General features: G+C 37.3%; 1 protein-coding gene across 2 annotated transcripts in view; it reads right to left on the bottom strand.

Annotated features, from left to right (window-relative positions):
- Window positions 1–108: 108 nt before the first annotated feature.
- The window catches only part of Frmd3 (FERM domain containing 3), a 219931-nt gene continuing 197369 nt past the window's right edge, over window positions 109–22670 (bottom strand). The window contains exons 14-15 of one of the 2 annotated variants that reach the window (XM_006981404.4): window positions 13491–13946; window positions 109–220 (exon numbers count right to left, since the gene is read on the bottom strand). In XM_006981404.4, coding sequence (XP_006981466.1) covers window positions 207–220; window positions 13491–13946 — 470 coding nt within the window. In that variant the 3' untranslated portion in view covers window positions 109–206. Of the gene's footprint in view, window positions 221–12922; window positions 13947–22670 lie in introns of those variants that run through there. The other variant, XM_006981403.4, reaches the window with a different exon arrangement.

The following is a 22670-nucleotide window of genomic DNA, read 5'->3' as shown; positions in this document are numbered from 1 at the left end:
GATGATTCAAATCAGCTTTACTAATGGATGGATCAATGCAGCTGAAGTCTGAGGCTAAGTGGTGTTTCTTTCTTCCTCTCTGAAGTGATGACAGCTGAGCCCTTTTGGCTGGCTCACAAATTTATCCACCCAGTCAGAGAGAGAGGTTGGAATGTGGAGAACCGATATTGGATGGGTCCACCATGTGCAGGTCCTGCTGAGTCTGTTTATGGCATAGAGACTGGAAGTCCAAAAGCAGGTCCAAGACAGACAGGAAAAGAGAGAGAAGTAGGAGGATATGTAAGTAGGGACCTTCAGGACATTATCTCCCTCAAGTAGAGAAAGTCAGCCCAAAGATGCTCAAGTCCCATGAACCACAACCATGTCTGAAGTCACCCCATAGGCAAAAGCATCTCATTAATACTTGCTCTTTAGGGAAAGTTGTGAGAGAGTCTTCTTCTATTTGACTCAGCAGAAAATAACGGATAAAAAGGAAAAGTAGATGTGAACTTGGGTCAGAAACTCAAAGTACTGCACCATAAATAAGTGGTAAAGTGCTATATTCTTGAAGCCCTTAGGCTCAACAAACACTTATTCAACCTGCCTCCAAGAAAATATGCCCCATCCATCCAATTTCCCCATATCCAACCCTATCTTTGAAACACTAGACAAAGCATACACATTTTATTACAAATGTCCCACTGTAGTAAGAAATTTCAGATTTCTTAATGTTGATTCAAGGCTTAGAGCTGATTATCAAAACTATTTCCTCTTCATTTAGGAACAGAAGAAGAATATTTCCCTTTCCTCATCTAGTGACATTATTGAGTGATGCTCAGTGTAATTTAAAAAAGAAAAGGCATGCATTGTTTCTAAGCCCTTGCCTATGTATGAATCTCTAAATGTCAATGGGTGTTAATACCTTCACGGACACTGAAAAGAGCACCCATAAGAGCTGCCAGAACCAGGACTGTAAGTTCCTAAGTCATGCAGACTTTGAGTATTAAGCTCTGAACTCTTTTCTGTCCTGGACTTTGGACTCTGTCCTTCTCAGGACAGTTGAGTAAGAAAAAAACATATTCAGGAAACAACCTCAACAAGGGGCTGATCCTGCTTCACATATACAGTATTACTTCTTCAGCTGTGTGAAGAGTGGTGCTGAACTCAGGCCAAAATTCATCTGAAGATTTGTTACAGCAATGGAGTACACACCAGAAGGACAGCAAAAGTACAATAATAAAATTCTTTCAAGCCTGTGACAGAGGGAGGAATTGCATGGCAAGCATAGAAGAGTTAAGTCTGATGCACCTCTCTGGAACATGGACTCCTTCTTTTAGACAGTGGTGATAGTTCCTAATTTCTAACACTTTGAAATCATCTTTCCTATTTTTTCAGCTTATTTTCTATGTCTCATTTTTTATTATTTTTTCATACAATGTATGTTGATCATATCTTTTTCTCTTCCTCCAACTTTTCCCAAATCTTGCTCATCTCCCTATCTACCAGCTATATTCATTCATTCATTCATTCATTCATTCATTCATTTTCTCTCTCTCTGTCTCTCAAAGAAAACAAAAACAAAAGTCACAACAAACAAGCAAACAAGACAAAGAAAAATCAAAAACCAAAATAAAACAAAAACTATGAGTCCATTTTTTGTTGTACATCTACTCCTGGGCATGGGGCCTTTTTTGGAGTATGGTTCATTTACCTAGTAACACTCCACTGTAGAAAACTGATTTTCCCTTTCTTAGCAGGTGTTGGTTAGGGGTGGAACTCTGTGTACACTTCTCAGTGCTAAGATCTTGTTTGGTTTGAATCTATGCAGGTCTTGTGCATGCTTCCAAGTCTCTGAGTTTATGGGTGTATTGATCTTGTTGTGTTTTGAAGATGCTATTTTCTTGGAGTCACATACCTCCTCTGGCTCTTATAGTCTAGGTACCCCCTCTTCTGCACATATCTCTGATCCTTTAAGGGAGGGCCTTGACAATGACATCCCATTTAACTATGTCTATGCTCCAATTACTCTCTGCACACCGTCCAGCTGTGGGTCTGTGGGTCTCTGAGTTATTTACCATGTATTACAAGAAGGAACTTTTCTGATGAAGGCTGAGCAATGCATTGGTCTAAGGGTATAGAACTATGCCATTGGGAGTCATTTCCTTGTTATGTTCATTTAGCAGAATAATAGTAGTAGGTTTTCTCTTAGGGTCTGTGACCTATCGAATTTCAGGATGTTGGCACCATAGCAGTGTTGAGTGAGCATGGGTTTCATTTCCTGGAGCAGGCCTTAAATCCAATAAGAAAGTGGCTGGTTTCTTCCATAACATTTGTGCCACTATCCTACTAATATACTTTACAGGCAGATCACTGTTGTAGTTTATGGGTTTGTAGCTGGGCACTCTTGATGATTAACTTTCTCTTCTAGTTGTGCACAGAGTACCTTCTTGCACTATGAATGCTAGTCAGTAGGGGTGAAGCTTCTAGTTGGATACCAACTCAATTTCTTTGTGTTCAATGACATAAGTAAGTAGTTGTGGAAGGTAATAATTAGCTTTAGTAATAGCTTGTGATCCTTTGTGTGTGTGTGTGTGGGGGTGGTTTATGGGATCCTTTTGTCTAATGACTCTAAAAGACATAACCAATTCCCAGCACTGGGGGTTTTACTTGGTGGCATAACATGTTTAGTTAGGGGTATTATCTTGCTAACTATATGGTGATCCCATTTAAATTCATTTCATATATGCATATGTTTTAGGAAGCTTCTATAGTAGCAGGTTTCTGTATGGCTGTTCAAAGGGTCTTTAGTATTGGTTGTTCACCCTTCCCATATTCTCTCCTTATCCTGCCATTCCATTCTCCTCCCCACTTAATGTTCCTTTTCTGTATTCCTCTTTATCTCTTTATAACACTATATGCTATTTTCCTTCCTTGGGATATCTTCTTCTCCCCAGCTGGTCTCTTACTAGCTACCTAACCTCTGTGGATATTTATTTAAATATAAGTATCTAAAGCTTGAAAGCTAAAAGAGAATAAAGTTAAAAAGAGAATACATGCATAATTTGTCTTTTTGGGTCTGGGTTACCTCATTAAGGATGGTATTTTCTATCTTCATCTATTTACCTGAAAATTTCATAATTGTGTTTTGCTTAAAAGCTGAATAATTTTATGTTGTTTTAATTATCCACTCATCAGTTAATGGACATACAGGTTGTTTCAATTTTCGGGTTATTATGAATAAACTGGCAATAAATATGGATGAGTATGTATCTCTGTAGTATGAGGTAGAGTAGTTTGGGTATATGCCCAAGAGCAGTATAGCTGGATCTTGTGGGAGATCAATTTTTAGCTTTTTTGAAGAACCTTCACACTGAGGTCCATAGTAGCTGTACCAGTCTGAACTCTTACCAGAAATGAATGTGTTCTCCTTTCCCCACACTCTTATCAGCATGTGCTGTCAAATGTTTTATGGATGTTGTCCATTCTAACTAGGGTCAGATGAAATCTCAAAGTAATTAAGTTGTATTTTTTTCTGCTGGCTAAGAATGTTGAACATTTATTAAAGTGCTTCTCAGCCATTTGTCTTTCATCTTTTGAGAACTCTGTTTAACTTTATACTTCATTTTTAACTAGGATATTTGCCTTCCTTCCTTCCTTCCTTCCTTCCTTCCTTCCTTCCTTCCTTCCTTCCTTCCTTCCTTCCTTCCTTCCTTCCTTTCTTTTCTTCTTTCTTTCTGGGACACAGTTTATCTGTAGTTCTGACGGTCCTGGAACTCACTCTGTAGACCAGGCTGGCCTTGAATTCACAGAGATCTACCTGCCACTGCCTCCCGAGTGCTGGAATTAAAGGCATGTGCCACTGCTGCCTGGCTATATTTATTTTTTTAATGTTCAGGTTTTTAAAAAATATATTCCAGACACTAATCCTCTATCAGATGCATAATTGGTAAAGATATTTTTCCCCACTCAGTAGGCTGGCATTTTTTGCACACATGATGGTATCCTTTGCTACACAGACGTTTGTTGTTCTTGTTGTTGTTGCTGATTTTAGTTTCATGTGGTCCCATTTATTAACTGTTAGTCTTAGTGCTTATATTGTCATTGTTCTGCTCAGAAAATCCTTTCTTGTGTCAATGAGTTCAAGCTTATTCTTTACTTTATCTATCAGATTCAGTGTATCTGGTCTTACATTTAGGTCCTTCATCCACCAGGAGTTGAGTTTTGTGTAAGAAGGTAGACATGAGCCTATTTTCATTCTTCTATGTGTAGCCATCTACTTTGACCAGCGACTTGTGTTGGAGATGCTCGCTTTTTTCCAGTGTTTATTTCTGGCTTCCTTGTAAAAAAAAAACAAAAAAAAAAAAAACAAAACAAAAAAAAAAACAGGTGTCCGTAGGTGTTCAGAATTATGTTTGTGTCTTTGATTAGGCTCCATTGTTCAATGTGTCTGTTTTTATGCCAATACTCTGCAATACAACTTGAAATTGTGATGCTGATAGCTCTACGAGTTCTTTTATTTTTCTGGATATTTTTTGCTACCCTTGGCTTTCGTGTGTGTGTGTGTGTGTGTGTGTGTGTGTGTGTGTGTGTGTGTCTGTGTGTGTGTGTGTGCACACGCACGCTCATGCGCACGCGCGCACACACACTTCAATATGAAGTGAAAGATTGATCTTGTCATTTCTGTGAAGAATTGTGTTAGGATTTTTGTTTTACTGTTTTATTTTTAGATATTGTTTCCCTGATGTCTTTCTCAGTATGTTTGTCATTTATATATAGAAGTCTACTTTTATGTGTTAATTTTGTATCCTACAACTTTTCTGTAAGTGTTAATCAGCTGTAGGGGTTGACTGGTGAAGTCTTTAGGGCCTTTTATGTTTAAAACCATGTATTTGACAAAAAGATACTTTGCCTCCTTCCATTCCTATTTGTATCCTCTTGATCTCCTTCAGCTGGGTTAGTGTTCTAGCCCAGACTTCAGGTACCATATTCAATAGGTGTGGAGATAGTGGACTTGTCTTCTTCCTGTGTTTAGTGGAAATGCTTTGAATTTCTCTCCATGTAAGATGATGTTGGCTGTAGGATTGCTGTAAATTACCTTTATTATGCTGTAATATGTCCCTTGTATGCAGAATCTCCCAAGACTTCTATCACGAGGGGATATTGGATCGTATCAAAGGGCTTTTCTGTATCTAAAGAGATTTTTCAGTCTGTTAATATGATGGGTTATATTACTGATTTACATGTGTTGATTTATATGCATGCATCTTTGATGAAGCTAACATGATCATGGTTGTATAATTTTTTATATGTTCTGTAATTTAGTTTGCAAGTGTTTTATAGAGCATTTTTGCATCTGTATTGTGGTGGTTTGAATAAAAATGTTCCCCATAGAGTCATATATTTGAAGGCTTGATCCTTAATTGATGGAACTTTTTTGGGGAATTTCTTGTTCTATTATTGCAAAGAGACACCACAACCATGGCAACTCTTACAAAAGAAAGCATTTAGTTGAGAGCTTGTTTATAGTTTCAGGTTTATTCATTATCATCATGGTGGGAAGCGTTCTGCATTCTGATCTATAGGGAGAGAGAGAGAGAGAGAGAGAGAGAGAGAGAGAGAGAGAGAGAGAGAGAGAGAGAAAGAAAGAGAAACAAGAACTGGACCTAGCATAGGTTTTGGAAACCTCAAAGCCCATTACCAATGACATAATTCTTCAAACAAGGCCACACCTTCTAATCCTTTTAATCTTTTCATATAGTTACACTGCCTAATTACCAAACATTCAAATATATGAGCCATTTTTATTCAAAATACCATAGGAAGTCTTACGAGATATTGCCTTGTTTGAGGAGGTGTTTGGGGATGGCCTTTGAGGCTTCAAATATTCATGTCAGGTCCAGTCTTTCTCTCTGTGTTTGTCTGTCTGTCTGTCTCCAACTTGTAGATAAAATATAAGCTCCCAGCTACTGCTCTAATACCATGCCTGTGTGTCTACTGACATATTCCCCACCATGGTAATGCTCATGGACTCACCCTCTGAAATACTCATCAAGCCACCAAATTGATGCTTTCTTTTATAAGTTGTCATGCTCATAGTGTATCTTCATAGCAATAGAAACGTAACTAAGATATATCTTCATAAGAAATATTGTTCTATAATTTCCTTTTTTTTTTGTTTGTGTCTTTGGTATCAATGATTAGAGTGGCTTCATAAAAAGAATTAGGAAAAGTTCTTTCAGTTCCTATTTTTTTGGAATTATTTGAGGACCACTACCATGTTTTTTTTTCTCTTTTCTTGGGGGCCTGCCACCCAGCTTCCAAATAAATCACACACAGAGGCTTATACTTAATTATGAATGACCCACCTTAGCTTGGCTTAGTTTCTTGCCAGTTTTCCTTAAATTAACCCATCTATCTTTTGCCTCTGAGCTTTTCCTATTCTAACCTCTGTAAATTCTACTCTTACTCTGTGGCTTGCTGTATAGCTGAGTGACTGGCCCCTGGAGTCCTCCTCCTACTCTGGCTCCAAGATCCTCGCTCCCTCCTCCCAGTTTTTTCCTTCTATATATACTCTCTGCTTGCCAGCCCCGCCTATCCTTTCTCCTGCCTTGTTATTGGCCAGTTCTTTATTAAACCATGGGGTTGTTTCACACAGGCACAGTAACACAGCTTCACAGAGTTAAATAAATGCAACATAAACAAAAGTAACACATCTTAAAATAATATTTTACTACACTACCATTAGGTCTTTGAATGTATAGTATAGATTCTACACTGAATACATGACTGAGCTTCTTCGGTTGGGAGATTTTTAATTACTGCTTCTATTTTCCTAGGGTTTTTCTGCTTATTTAAGTCACTTATTCCACCTTGATTTGACTTTTGTAGGTCATATATATCAAGAAATTTAAAATATCATTGACCTTCTGAATTCCATTGGTGTCTGTTGTAATGTCTTACTTTTCACTTGTAGTTTTTTTTTTTTTTTGGTTTTTCGAGACAGGGTTTCTTTGTGTAGCTTTGTGCCTTTCCTGGAACTCACTTGGTAGCCCAGGCTGGCCTCGAACTCACAGAGATCCGCCTGGCTCTGCCTCCCGAGTGCTGGGATTAAAGGTGTGCGCCACCACCGCCCAGCTCACTTCTAGTTTTATTAATTTGGGTCTTTTCTCTCCATCTTTTGGTTAATTGGGCTAAGGGTTTGTTAATGTTGCTGATTTTTTTCAGTGAACCAACTCTTTATTTCATTTTTTGTATTTGTTTTGTTTGCTTATTTGTTTCTATTTTACTGATTTCAGCCCTGAATTTGATTATTTCTTCCCATCTACTTTTTTTGGATATTCTTTCTTCTTACTTTTATAGAGATTTTAGGTATGTGTTTGAATTACTATGAGATCTCTCCAATACCATACTGTAGGGACTTAGTGTTAATAACTTGTCTCTTAGAACTGCCTTCTTTGTGTCTTATATGTTTGGGTATAATATATTTTCACTTTCACTCAATTCTAGGACATTTTTAATTTCCTTTTAGGTTTCTGACTAGACATATTTTTCTTTCAGTTGAGTTGTTCAGTTCCCATACTTTCTGCTGTTTTTTTTGTTGATAGTCAGCTTTTATTCATAGTAGCCAGATAGGATGCAGGGTGTTATCTCAATTTTCTTTCATTTGTTTAAACTTGCTTTGTATCCTAATATGCACTCAATTTTAGAAAAAGTTGCATGAGCTTCTGAGAAGCAGGAATTTTCTTTAGTTTTTGAGTGGAATGTTCTATAGATGTATGCTACACCCATTTGGTTTATGATGTTATTTAACTCCCACATTTCTCTGTTTATTTAATTATTTCTTCTAGATGAACTGTTTGTTGGTAATAGTGGGGTACTGAAGTTACCCACTATCACTGTGTAAGGGGCAATATGTGATTTTTAGCTGCAGCAGTGCTTCTTTTATGAAAATAGGTGTCCTTTTGTTTGGTGCATAAATGTTTAGAATCGCAATATCCTCTTGGTGAATTTTTGCTTAAATGTAGTAACCTTCTCTATCTCTTTTTATTAGTTATAGTTTAAAGTCTATTTCATCAGATATTACAATAGCTTCACCTGCTTATTCCTAGTTACATTTGCTTGGAATATCCTTTTCCAGCCTTTACACCTTGAGCTGGTGTCTACCCTTGATGGTGAGGTGTGTTTCTTGCATGCAGCAGAAAGATGGATACTGTTATCTAATCCAGTCTGTTAATCTGTATCTTTTAATTGGGGCATCGAGACCATTCATATTGAGTTATTAATAAACAATATTGATTCCTCTTATTTTATTGTTATGGTATGGACTTTGCCCTCTCTCTTTTGATTGTTTGTTCCAGGATTATTATTACTTGTGTCACCTTGGATGCAGTCAGCTTTCAGACTGATGTTTTCCTTCTAGTGCCTTCTATAGAGCTGTGTTGGTAGACGGTGCTTAAATATGCTTTCACCATGGAACATTTTTCTTTGTCAGTTGTAATTGATAGTGTTTCTGGGTATAGTAGTCTGGACTGTGATCTGTAGTCTCTCAGAGTTTTCATAACATCTGGTTGGCCCTTTAGACGTTCAGGGTCTCCACTAAAAAAAAAATCAGATGTTATTATAATGGCCCTTCCTTTGTATGTTACATGTTCTTTTTCCCCTTGCATCTTTCAATACCCTTTGTTCTGCACATGGAGTATTTTGAATAATATGTGTGATAGGGAAATTATTTTCTGTTCTTGTCTATTTGGTGTTGTCTATGCTTTTACTTTAATCACTGCCTTTAGATTGGGAAAATTTCTTCTATTATTCTGTTTAAAGTATTGTCTATACCTTTTACTTGGGTTTCTTCTCCTTTCTTCATACCTATTAATTATAATTTTACTCTTTTTATCATGTCATAGATTTCCTGGATGTTTTACACTTGGATTGTTGTTGTTGTTGTTGTTAAAGGAATTAACATTTTCACCAAGTGGTGGTGGAGATGCATGCCTTTAATCCCAGTATTCAGGAAGTGGAGGCAGTCAGAGCTCTGTGAGTTTGAGGCCAGCCTGTTCTACAGAGAGAATTTCAGGACAGGCAGGTCTACACAGAGAAATCCTGTCTTGAAAAAATAAAACAAAATGAAACAATTAACATTTTCTTTGACTGAGCTATCCATTTCTTCTACCTGGTTTTCAGTTCTGAAAATTTTCTCTTCCATGTCTTTTAATCTGTTGGTTAGGATTACCCCTGAGCTTTTAGTTCAACATCCTGAGTTTTTCATCTCCAGTTTTATTTCAGTTTGTGTTTTCTTCAGTGGTTCTATTTCCTTCTATTTTCATTTCTGGAATTATTATTATTTTTTATTCAGTTGTTTGTGTTTCCATGGTCTTCATTACGGCATTTATTTATATCATATTTAAGGTCATTGAACGTGTGTAATTCCTATTTTGAAGTCCTTGTCTTGTGTTTTAGCTAAATTTCTTTCCTCAGGACATATTACAATAAGGTTTCTGGCTTCTGGAGGAGACATCTTGTTTTAATTGTTCATAGTTTTGTTTTTTTGCTAGGATTCAGGCATCTGGAATTATGGTATTTGAAGAGATTTTGATGTCTTGCTTTTGTTGTGTGGGTTTTTTTTTCCTTTGGTTACTGTTGCCGAATCTGGGTCCTAGCCCAGTGTGGTGCTATGAGGTCCCTGATTCCCACCCTAGTGTGGTGGTTGTGGGGTTCCTGATAGTGGTTCTGCATTTACATGGGGAGTCACAACAGAATACAGTTGATCTACAAGGCATGGCAGGGAAGAACTAAGGCTACTTTGGTCCTGGGTTTGCATCAAGTCCAAAAGGGACAGAAGTAGGCTGGGAGGAGGGGCTGAGGTAAGTAGGAAGTAGCCAGCTTAAGAGTAAGTCTGGAGAGACCTGACTGGAGGATAGGAACAAGGAAAAGTGTAATAGGAAGGAGAAAAATGTGTGGTCTTTAATCCTTTGAGTTTAATGATTTCCAGACAACTGTTGTGGCTCTGGGTCTCTGGTAGAAACAAATTCTGTGTATCTGCAGGGAGTCACAAAGGAATTTAGATTGGCGAGAAGAAATGGCTGAAAAGGACAGTGGAAAAGAACTAAGTGGGCCTGGATCATGGTTTTGCACAAAAAGACTGAGTCCCAAGCATATTCCTCTACCATTAATTTGACCAATCATTTCTTTTAAAGTGGAGTGCATTTTTAATGCTTATTTTTCTGCTTGGGCCTTAGTAACTTCAGTAGAATCTTAGGTAATTTCCTTCATCACCTAACACACATCCCTCTATAGTTTCCACCCATTACTTTACATAAAATAAAACTGAATGATTGAAAAAATATTTTACCCCAGAGTATTTTATTAGTGATTCCTGCTACCATATTAACAGACAAACATTCTGGATGTTGACATAGAAATGCTAATTCCACTATACAAAGATACATCTTCAATAACAGTAATATGGCCCCCATATCTCTTGTTACTTCAATGAAATTAACTCATTGTAAATTCTTCCCAGAGTTATGTTCATAAATATTAGACAAACTACAAAATATACTGTAAATACATAATACACATCATGTTCCAAGCTCAGAAATAAGTGATCCTTTACCTACATCATTCTCATTATAGAGCTCATATTAGCACTAAAGACAATTGTGTGTACATTTACTTGCTCTCTCGCTCTCTCTGTGTACACAAATCCACAAATGTACACAAAGTACTTTCATGAAATAATTAAGCACTTAAGGCTCTACATATCATGATATCACAATGTCTGAGAGAGAAAGGAGCAAAATTATTCCACAAATTCCTCACCTGGGGCAAAATTAGCACAAGTAAGTATGTATGAAAGGCATGTGGGCTATATCTATACAAACACATACATACATACATATCTTTTGTAAATACACATATACCAATGGAATAGAATACTCAAATGCAAATGTACTTGCTTTGAACTCTCAGTCTCACTATTTTATATACTGGCTATCCTTTGAAGAATCCCTTCTTCATTTGATTTAAACATCTGATGAAATCTTTTTAACAATAAATGCATATTTCTTAAAGGCTTTAATTCTATACCAAATAAATGACATTATAGGATCCCAGTGTTAGGCTTTATCATTATTGTGTTAATTTAGCGGTCCCTATTCTATCTTTCCCTAAAAGTATTTCTAATCCACAATGAACTGTTCCTCAAGAAAAGGGTGATGCAGGCTGTTAATGTTAAAACTATCTGCATCTTGTTCCTCATTACAAATCTGCATGCATGTATTACATGTTATATCTGTCTTGTTTTCTTTTTATATTTTATAATATAAACATGCTATTTCCATAATTTAAAAATATTATTTAACTTAAACATTATTTTTAAAAGAAGCCCAGATGAGTTATCTTGGTCAGCACTTCAAAGAAAATAGGAAGCACAATTAAAACAGTGGCATTTTTTTTTTTTTTTTACCAACTGCACTGGAATTTCCCTATGCCAGAGAGTATGAGTTCAAAGTCATATGAGAGAAAAAGAGAAAAATTAAAATTTCTATCAAAATGCTGATCAGTAGCAAACTTAGAAAAAAAGGCTTAAAGTTCCAGTTATAGAAAATATATTTCTATATCTGTATAAATTATGGATACAATAGCAAGTATATATTATAATGCATTCAACTCAAAGTCCCGAGAGCTGACTTTCAAAGTTCACTTTCAAAATAATCATCTAATAAAACACTCAGAGCTGCACTAAGTAAGCATGGCTGTAGTACTCAATTTGTGTGTCCAATCTCTTCATAATCAAAGGCAATGGGATCTTTTCATACATAGGTAAAATCTCCCTACTCTTTTGATTCTTACTCTTTATACAGTGTTGGTAAGTGACCAGCAATGGAAAGCACCAGATGTTTTCTATCTTGGGTTCACTGATATGAAGGAATGTACTACAGGATTTATCATTCCCTTTGTCTATTATTCTCTTCCATTGTCTACTTCACCAAACAGAAATGGTGTATCATCTGATGATTCACTTAATTATTTCAATGGTAGCCTCAATTACAAGAGTTCAGAACTTAAAGAAACCCATAAAGGAAATCTCTCTCTCTCTCTCTCTCTCTCTCTCTCTCTCTCTCTCTCTCTCTCTCTCTCTCTCCATCTCCATGTCTCTTCCCCCTGTCTGTCTCACTGTCTTTGTCTGTCTATTTCTCTCTCTTACTTACACACACACACACACACACACACACACCCTTAAAATTTCATCCAGAGAATCACAATGAAAAGCATGAGGGATCCCAAATATTCACCTTAAAATTTCTCCACTTTTATTAACTAAACATGGTTTTGTGAACTCAGAAATTGAGTGCACAGCTCTTTACATTGAGTGCCAAATGTATCACCATCACTTCCATAAAAGCAACCATAAGCTTATCACCTCTTGGCTAGCTGTCTCACCAGAACTCTTCTTTGCTACCTTCTATTTGCCAAACTCCTCCTGCTTTCACACAGATTAGTAAACAATAAACAATTAACTAGTGGATCTTTTACAATTTTACTATTACAAGTAGTTTCAATTTCTTTTAAAAACACTCTGCTTCCCCAGCCCAAACATATGGGCAAAATGCAAATGAAATTGTAAGATTATCTTGTTGAAAACTTTGAAAACTAGACCCTACAATGTCAACTCAGTGTTCTCCTTGTTCACATCTTCTAGTTCAATCATCTGTTTTGAATACTTACTATAGTTTCTTACTATTGTTTTTCAAAGTCATATGCAGGTAATAAATTATGGGATTAGTTAGCCAAAAAATATCTTTAAAAAAATCAGGTGCCAAAACACTAAAAAATTCCATGTGCATTAGTTTTACAATATGTGTACTTAAATAATTCCAGAAAGCTTTTTTTGCTAAAAATTTACCAAAATAGTTAGAACACATAAAAATATTTTTTTTTTGTTAAAAAAAACTGAAAGAAAAACTCAGCATCAACTTATTTGTATAGGCATCAGTAAGAGGATATTATTTTCACCAAAGGTTATATTAAAAAGATTTTTCTTGTATTTTTACTAAAATTCTGATTCTGAACATTATAGTTCACAATAAAGAAACAGGAATACCTAACTCCAATGTACTACATGCTATGGTATGGTAAGGAGAATTTTTTTTTTGGTTACTTCAAGGCTGCCTTTCTGAAGGATAACTAAAAGAATTATATTTGATTTAAATTAACTTAAATTCAGTGAAGTACAGAAAACTAATTTCAAGGTTTGAGCAGTCAGTTAAGAGAAAAGAACACATCTTGACAGCTCAAGGCCAATCAAAACCTAGCATCTACTGAAAATGATACCACCAGTATTGAAGATAGCCCTTAGTCTCATCAGATATGAACCTAGGAACAGCCCAGCATGTAGAGGAAGATGTTGACCTTCCCAGCCACCCACTCCTTCAGGGGACAATAATATTCATAGTGAAATTGCTCAAACTCTGGTGTCTGACGAATTTCGCATAAGAAGGAGAGATCAATACCTGACTCCAAAAGGAGGAGGAGCAGGGGAAATACAAACAGCAGCAGTCCCAGGCCCACCACAAGGAGCCTGGAGAAACTCTTGACCAGGGGGTTGACCCAGATATGGCCGGTCAGGATGGAATAGCTCCATGACAAAGCTTGACGAGCTTCCTTTAGCTCCTCCTCTTCAGCCATCAAAAAGGCATTTTCATCTGCTTCCAGTTCCTCAAATGAATCTGTGTCTTCTCTTTCTAATTCGAGCCTAGATGGACAGTCAAAGAGCATGTTGATTTCATCATCATCCACTGGGGTAGGGAGCAGGCTGGCACTGGGATTGTATACTAGTTCAGAGATGGTCAAAGGATCTTCTTTTACTTTATCTTCCTCTTCACTTAGAGGATCTGCACATCGAGCTCTCTTCACTGGTGAACTGGCAACCAGGGGCTCAGAAACATCTGCTTTAGGCAATGGGACACCTGGAAAAAAATATTATTTTATAAAGTTTAAATATCATATTTTCTTGTTTCACAAAAATCTGTATGTGGAAACAAGGAGAGTTCAAGAAATATGCTAAACTGTTCAGTGGCATGTTGATATTAGACAAAATCATATTACTAAGTTCACAGCTCAACATGATAAACATAAAATAAACAACATTAATTGATGTTTTGAAGTAATACAACATTTAAGTATATTATTCAATCTGAAAACCTCAAACTAGAGTCAAGTCTCTAAAACAAATGTAAAAATGATCCAGGAGTACATGGAAATCACAAACGATGTCTTTCAGAGTTCAACCCTATAACAAGCTAGAGTATTATGTGAATTTGCCTTACAGAGATAATTGAGTAATAATTTCAAAGAATTGGTTTCTATTCTTTATCCCAGGCAAAGTTTTGGGATTTTTGTTATTATTATATTGAGTGAATATGTAATCCACAAATCCAAAATATGAAAAGCCCTGATATCCAGAACACTTAAAGCAAATCAAAGTTAAAGATTTCAGTCTTTTTTTTAAATTTCAGATTCTGAGGTTATCAATACTTAAGCATTAAAGTGTACTCAAATGTTCCAAAATCAGAAGAAAAAAAAAAGCCTATGAAATCTGATTTATTTTTGGGCCAAAGCATTTGGGGTATATAGTCCTCAATCTGTAATTGCAATTATGTGGTATGTATAAACTTACATTTCCTCTTTTTATTTAATATTTTAAAACATACATTTATATTCCAGTAGATTGTTTTTATTGTTATTATTTATAAACGAGGTCAAATTTCCTAAGTAACTTTAGTTGTCTATTGGTAAAATCATGGAAAAATGAAGAAAGAAAATGTTTTCTGAGTCTTGCCTTTACATATACAGCTTTTTACCTCCATTTATACCATTAATTTTCCATAGATACATGTCCACAAGGCAAACTGGTTAAAGGGCTTGGGATTTTTAAATGCTTACTGGGAAAGATGCATTTCTTAATATTATATTTTACATATATGATATGTAGCTCTAGTCTCTTAATTTTGAGTAGGGTGAATAATGGGAAATAATCAAAACACCAAAGAAGTGTTCTATATGACACAGCTATAATACAACATGAAATTGACAACCAGGTACAGTAATTAGGAAAGTGTAAAACAGAATACAGTTAAAAATTCTCTTATTTTTTTTATCATTCCAGAAAAAAACAAAAACAAATGAACAACAATAACAAAACAAAAACCAACCATCAAACAATTCCTGGTAGCTCTACCTTGAGAGCAGAAAACACTTTGATTGGAAAATATCATGTAAGTATTCCATATACAGTTGTGGGTGTCTCTTCTAATCATCATCTACTACAAATAGCAACTTCTCTGATGAGAATTAAGAGATGCATTAATCTGTAGGTATAATGATACATCACTAGCTATTGGTTTAGTCCTATGTCCATTTTGCAGAATAATAGTAGGAACTCCCTTATGGCCTATTTAACTATAGTTTCATGCCCTGACAAGGTGCCATGTATGGATTTCATTTGTGGAACAGGATTTAAATCTAACCAGAAAGTGGTTGGTTACTACCTGATGTTCATGCTACACTTTTATTAATGTGCATATTTTACCAGGCCAGACATTACTGTAGCTTAAAAGATTCATAGCTGGGTAAGACTGATGATTCCTTTCCTTCTCTTTTCACAAGCAAAGCACCTTCAGGAAGTATGTTAAGTCTAAGACAGGCCAAAGAGCTAGTGGCAATCTTTAGCTGCTAGGAGAGGAAGAGTCAGTTTTCTCTAAGACTGTAGCCCCTGTAGCACTGGTAAGCCCATCACACTCCAGTAGAATGTCACACATCTAAGCACAAATTGGTCTTGATGGATTAGGAAAAAGACACTAAATTGGGTGAATACAGATAGGGGATATGTGTGAAAAGTATTCTGGCTAGTTTTATGTCAACTTGACTCAAACTATAGTCATCTAAGAGTAATGAGCCTCGATTGAGAAAGTGCCTCCAAAAGATGGCTGTAGGTCATTCTGTAGAGCATTTTCTCAGTTAGTGTTGATGGGGGAGGGTCAAGGCCATTGTGTGTGGTGCCAAACCTGGGCTGGTGGTCCTGTGTTCTATAAGGAAGCAGGGTGAGTAAGACAGAAGGAAAAAAACAGTAAGCACCACATCTACATGGCCTATTCATCAGTTCCTGCCTCCAGGTTCTACATCAGTTCCTGCTTCCTGGTTCCTTCCCTGTTTGATTTCCTGTCCTGATTTCCTTCAATAATGGAATATGATGTGGGAGCATAAGCCAAACAAACTGTTTCCAGCCCAACTTGCTTTTGGTCATGGTGTTTAATCTCAGCAACAGAAACCCTAACTGGATAGGAAATGTGTGTGTGTGTGGGATGAATACAGTCAGAATGAATTGTACAAAACTGTCAAAGAACTAATAAAAAATAAGAAAAAAAAAGAACCAAAATTAAAAACAATCAATAAACAAATGGCCAATAAGCATAAAAAAATGCTTATTATTGTAAACCATGAGGAAAATACAAATCAAAACTATCAGTTTTTTTCTGATCAAAGTATGTTTTTTAATAGTTACAGCAAAAATTGTCGGTGAAGCTCTGGAGAAATTAGAACTCTGTACATTACTAGCAAGAATGTAAAGTTCTTAGTCAGTATGGATAAAATGCTGATTGTTCCTCAAAAAGTCAAATACAGAATTATATCATCTAGTCATTCCATTCATATTCCAGTCATCTAAAACAGGCACACAAAAAACTAGTAACAAATATTCATAGCAATATAATTCTAATTGTCAAAAAGTAAAAATGTCAAATATTTTGTCACTAGATGATCAAATGAAGAATGTGTGTTTTATTAAAGGTGTGGTCCTGGTAAGCCTACTCTCTAGAGAAGGCCCATACTCATAATTGGCCCCTACTAATTAACAAAATGGAATACTTAGTTGGGTAGGTATAGATATTGGGGTGGATTTAGGAGCTTGGAAAGGTGTGTGATTGTGATTATAACATATTGCATGAAATTCTCAAAGAATTAATAAAATAAGAAAATAAAGTGTTGTCTGATCTTCTAGCTGCCCCATGAGGTCCAGATACCCAATAACGCACTCGGTGTCTCCTATTCCTCTTCACTTTTGACAGGCCCAAATCCTGCCTAATGCTTATTTGGGACACCACACCATTTTTTTTCTGGTCCATTTCTGTGTTGGAGTCCTCAAAGCTCTACCCGCAACCTAGACAGGACCCCATGTCTCTTTCTGTAACTCCCTTTTCTCAATATTCTCCAAAGCCCTGGCTAATACCAGCTAAGGGTTTTCTAGATGCCTCGAAAGACCAAAGATTCTGGCAAGTGAATCTACACTTCCACTTTCAGGTCCTTACTTTCTTAGGACCCCATAAACCACCATTCGCTTTCTGAAAAGGGCCCAAGAATCCACCCCAGGAGACATGGAGACCTAGGAAAGTGACTCACAGGTCAGACTCCTGACCCTTCCCAGCCATGGTTCCCAAAGTCCTATCTTTTGTCAGTCAATGCCCCCACATCTCTTCATCTTGCACCTTCCCTGGTGTAGACTACCAAACATCTCATTTGTTACCTATTAGAGATCCTTCAGCTACCATATAAGACTTGGAGACCTTGGCAAATAACCTCCCAGACCTTCCATTCTCAGCATTACCCCAACTTTCATCAGTCACACATTGGGGACCACACATTTCTTATCCCCGCCCTGTTCCCTCTCTGTAATCACCAAAGCCTAACCTGACACCTGCCTAGGACCTCCAGCAATGACAGAATGTTATTAGAAACTCAGGCAGCCTGCATTGTGGGCTAGAAATCTCATCTCAAAAGATACAACCTACAATATAACTTCAGATGTCCAGGTCCCATTGTAAGAACACAAGAAATATGAGAGGGGGCAGGAAAGCCCAGAAACAAAACAAAACAAAACAAAAGCCTCATCAATAAATTGCCTCCCAATGAATCACCAATTCCACAGCAATAGTCACTAATGAGGACAAAGTAAGTGAACATAGTTCAAAAATGATTATAAACATGTTCACAGAGTTCAAATGGTTCAAAGCAGACATAACTATCTGAATGAACTTGAACAGGATAGGAATAAACTGAATCCCAGGAAAATACAAATAGCTGAGTGGAATAAGTGAAACACTGTATAACTCAAAAATGTAATTAAATATTCAGAAATAAGTCAAAACATAGTTCAGTAGAAAGCCTCAACAACTTAACAAATACTGAAGTTAGAATATTAGGCATTTGAGATTAATTAGAGAAATTGGATCATTTAATGAAATATAATGGCAAATTAAAAAAATAAACAAAATCTTGGAAGACAATGAAAAGACCAAATCTACAAATAATGGGCATAGAACAAGGAAAAGAATTCTAAAGTACAGAAAACAATCACAGAAAAAATTCTCAAATCTAGGGAGAGTGATGCCCATACAGATATGAGGCTTACAGAGCACCACATCAGCAGGATCAGAAGAACAATTTTCGACATCATTTCATAGTTAAAACAATAAATACACAGAACAAAGAAATAGTATTGAAAGCTGTAAGAGAGGGTTGTTGTATATAAAGGAAGGCCCATCAGAAGAACTGGTAAGTTCTCAATGGAGACTAACATCCAAAAGGCTGTGGAGAATTGTCTTTATTGAGTTAGATTGTGGGCATATTTGTGCGGGGACTGTCTTAACTAAGTTAACTTATCTGGGAAGATCTAACCCTCTGTGGGTGGTACCATTCCTCAGGCAGGGCATCTTGGACTGTGTGAGTGAACAGACATCAAGTTGAGCGAAAGCAAGCAAGCAGGCAATTCACTTCTCTCGACTGAGGATATGACGTGATTTCCTGCTTCAAGCTACTGACACTGTGATTTCCCCACAATGATGGACTATAACCTGGAACTGTAAGATGAGAGAAACCCTGTCTCCCCTACATTGCCTTTTCAGGATACTTGATCATAACTGAAAAGAGATTAGAAAAATCTATAGCTAGAAAAAATTTTAACTGGTTAACAAATATGTCAAAGACCTATGTATCTTTCACCTATATTTTTTGTTGGTATATTTCTAACATACTGATTGTAGAAGAAAATTCTTTCCTTACAACATGCATGTATGTATTTTCTACTTCATCTGTTAAATTATTGACAAAAAATAATTTTGTAATTAAAATATTATTTTTTTTCTTTGCTGATGACACAGGGATTACATTTAAAACCACCATTTGAAATTCTGCATTGGTATACTTCATTAGAATAAAAATGGACAGCATTTCTAGAAAGTAAATCAGCAAATCATATGGACTATTTATGGGTGTGGTATATCTTAATCATGAAATCTTGTGTTTTCTGGCTTTTATCTGAGAAAGAAACATCACTGCCTTGGTGTCTTCATTATAAACTCACCTAGCCAATTTCTATCTTCTGTTCTCATACATGCCAGAAGGGAGGTCTGCTTTCTCATCATCTCTCCTCCCCTAAATGGCTCTCTGTGCCAGCAAACTATGAGGATGTGAATAAAACTGAGAGGTACCTCGACATTTTATGGACGGGCTAGCTGAACCGACTCTGTCACCCTTCTCTGGGCCTCCATGTAGCAAAGCCTGGTGAGGAACATAAACAGTACTCCACTCTTGCTATACAGGCACACTGCCTCCTTCTTCTTAAACTCTGTGTATAATAAACTCGTTTAGGAACCTAACCTCCCATTGGACTGTTAGTTGTTGTTGTTTTAATTTACAAGCCAAATATCTAGAGACACTAGCCTGAGATGGCTTTGGTAGTCATTAATTTTCTCGGATCCAAACCTTCCCTTCCTCGTCACTCTCAAGGACACCCAATTTCCCCACATCATTGGTGTGGCAGAGCAGGAACTGAAGGAGGGGGGATACAGGAGCCAACGCTCTGTTTGTTCTCTGCTTTAAATTCACTATTACCCCCAACATGCACACACAAACACACACACACACACACACACACACACACACACACACACACACACACACACACACACACACACCTTTCCTGACCTCCAAACTTGGATCCACACTTACATATAGTTCTTCTGTTTCTCTTTGCACCTTCCTTTAATTTAACCCTCATTCCTCTTTTTTCCCTTTCTACCTTTTGTGAGTCTAGGATGATGAGTGTGCTGGAACACCCTCCCTGCACCATGGACATTGAATTTGTACCTAAGTAGAAAAGCATGAAATTACTAGCTGCCAATGGGGGCTAGCTAGCTAGCACTTTGAGATGGCTGGACTCTGTGAATCCATGGCAGCCCAGCACTGAATCTGGAGCCACTGCACAGATCCACCTAAAGCCAAACAATAAATTGCTGTGTGTTGGACGAACCACCACCAGAAAAGAGGAGGCTGCTGTAGCTGTACAGAAACTATCTTACCATTGCGAACAGCTGGAATGCACTAGGTGCTAGTGCCTGGCACTCTGGTTTCATAGTGTCCTAGTTTCTGTTTTTCCCACTCTCAGAACTGCTCCACACATTTTAGTTACTTTCCTTCTGCCACAAGGTGCCCTGCTCCTGCTTTCACTTTCCAGTTGCTGTTACAGGGATAGGGTCAGGGAAAAGAGCATCTGGACACCATATCTTTTTGAGTTTCTTCACACACCTTTCCCTCTATGCTCTGTATTTTCTAGATTATGGGCACTTAAATTCAAGTTACATGTGGTAAATTAAAGTGTGACTCTTTTAAATCAATGGACTCTTCTAAAGGGAGAAATTCATCCTTAGCACTATAATGTTTGCCTCTTATCTAGACTGAGGAACATAAAATGGATTAGCCTATTATAATATTGAAGAAAAGGAGGGCCAGAGGAAATGTCTGAAGAGAATATTAGAGGTGCAACAGAGAAGATCCCCATACCTTATATAATCACTAGACATTGGCTTCTTTCCTAGCCATTCAAGCTTCAATGTTTACTCAAGACATTTAAAAATTTATGGTGGGTCCAGTATGAGAATCAGTTAGAGTGATGTTGTTGAGAATGGTTAGATGTTGGTTAGAATGATATTGTTGAGTCTGATGGGCTCCTTTTTCTCACGATGGCACATGAAAGAAGAGAGGATACAGGAATCAAGGTCTTATCAGTGACAGCAGCTAGCCTGCCAGGCCTTTCCTCATGGTTGTTTAAGAGGCAAGGAGAGAAAAACAATGGAAACTCGCCAGACGATGCTCCAGAAAAGAAGGCAGCAACAGAGATAAGAACTGTGTCCAATATATCTTCTTTTGCTTTACAGATAGGTAGCTGTTTATCTTTAACAAAGGTTTTTACAGGCTGAATCCTTACGTACTGGTAACTCTTCAATCAACGTATCTTACAAAAGATGTGTCTGCAGTTGTTTTGTACTTGAGCCTGGCCTGAATATAAATCAGATAATAGAGAAAAAATGGCCTTCAGATGGAAGTATTACTTTTAACATCATTTTATAATTATATATGTTTTGCAAGGAACAAAAGGGAAAGCGGTTTGAGGTTCCTTATTTATTCTTTGCTCAACTTAGAAATACACAGGAGTATTGATTGACCCAGCACTCCAGCATGCCCTCATACCAGAGCATTTTTTTGTTTGTTTGTTTTTTTCGAGACAAGGTTTCTCTGTGTAATTTTGGTGCCTATCCTGGATCTTGCTCTGTAGAACAGACTGGCCTCAAACTCACAGAGATCCGCCCGGCTTTGCCTCCTGAGTGCTGGGATTAAAGGCGTGTGCCACCACCACCTGGCTAGGTTCAGTCACTCTTATGACAAAAAAAAAGTGTCTCAGCCTTAGGATCCCAGGGTTTTCTCAACTATATCTCCTTCCATTGCAGGAGACAGGTATTGATCAGACATGGAGACTAAATAAGGGTTATACTATCTTTTCTTTCTAAGATCTGAGACAGAGAAAAGTTAATCTTTGAAAAATTTCTGAAGCCTCTGAGGTCTTCCAGGGACTCACTCACTCCTCTGACATGGGCTAGAAGAATGTAGTTACTCCGAAATCAGTCACTGATACTTACTGAAAAGACTTCTGTAGATGTATAGGCCACATATGTGGGAAGAATGAAAAGAGAAACTCTATAACAGGTGAGGTAAAGATCACATGTGGAAAATAACTTCTCAACCGGGAGACGAGCAGTCCCACAAGATGAGCCTCAGTGGGACCTTAATGGCCCCGTTGTGGACTGGAGACAGAGGTATTTTCTCTTATGTCTCTTAGGCTCCAGAGGATTCACTCCAAGACTTTAAAGTTTTTCCAAGTCATCTCGGATTACTGTTAGGCTCTCAAAGAGTCACCCTCAGCCCTTGTAGAAAGATAGGGAGAGACCCTGCCTCTTTGGAAAGGTACTTGATCCTGATACTGCCTTATAATTCAATCCACTCCAAACAAGTGGAAAGTGAAAGGGATCCCTTTGGACTGTGAGCAAACTTTAGACTACTTCCTTGAAATGGCTACTAAGAACTTCTATAATCAGGAGCAAAATTTAAAAAGCAGTGAACAAAACAGGAAAATGATAGCCCTTGTGTCTACAACAATGGGCAAAGCTTAAATCCAGCCATGTGTTCCCTCTTATTTGCAGTGCATCTCCCCCCGCCCCCACCCCCGCCGTGTGTGTGTGTGTGTGTGTGTGTGTGTGTGTGTGTTTGTGTGTGTGTGTGTGTGTGTATGTGTGTTTGTCTGTGTG

Source organism: Peromyscus maniculatus, chromosome 2, assembly GCF_049852395.1.
Source record: "Peromyscus maniculatus bairdii isolate BWxNUB_F1_BW_parent chromosome 2, HU_Pman_BW_mat_3.1, whole genome shotgun sequence".
Lineage (NCBI taxonomy): Eukaryota > Metazoa > Chordata > Mammalia > Rodentia > Cricetidae > Peromyscus > Peromyscus maniculatus.
This window is presented reverse-complemented; position numbering and strand designations above follow the sequence as displayed.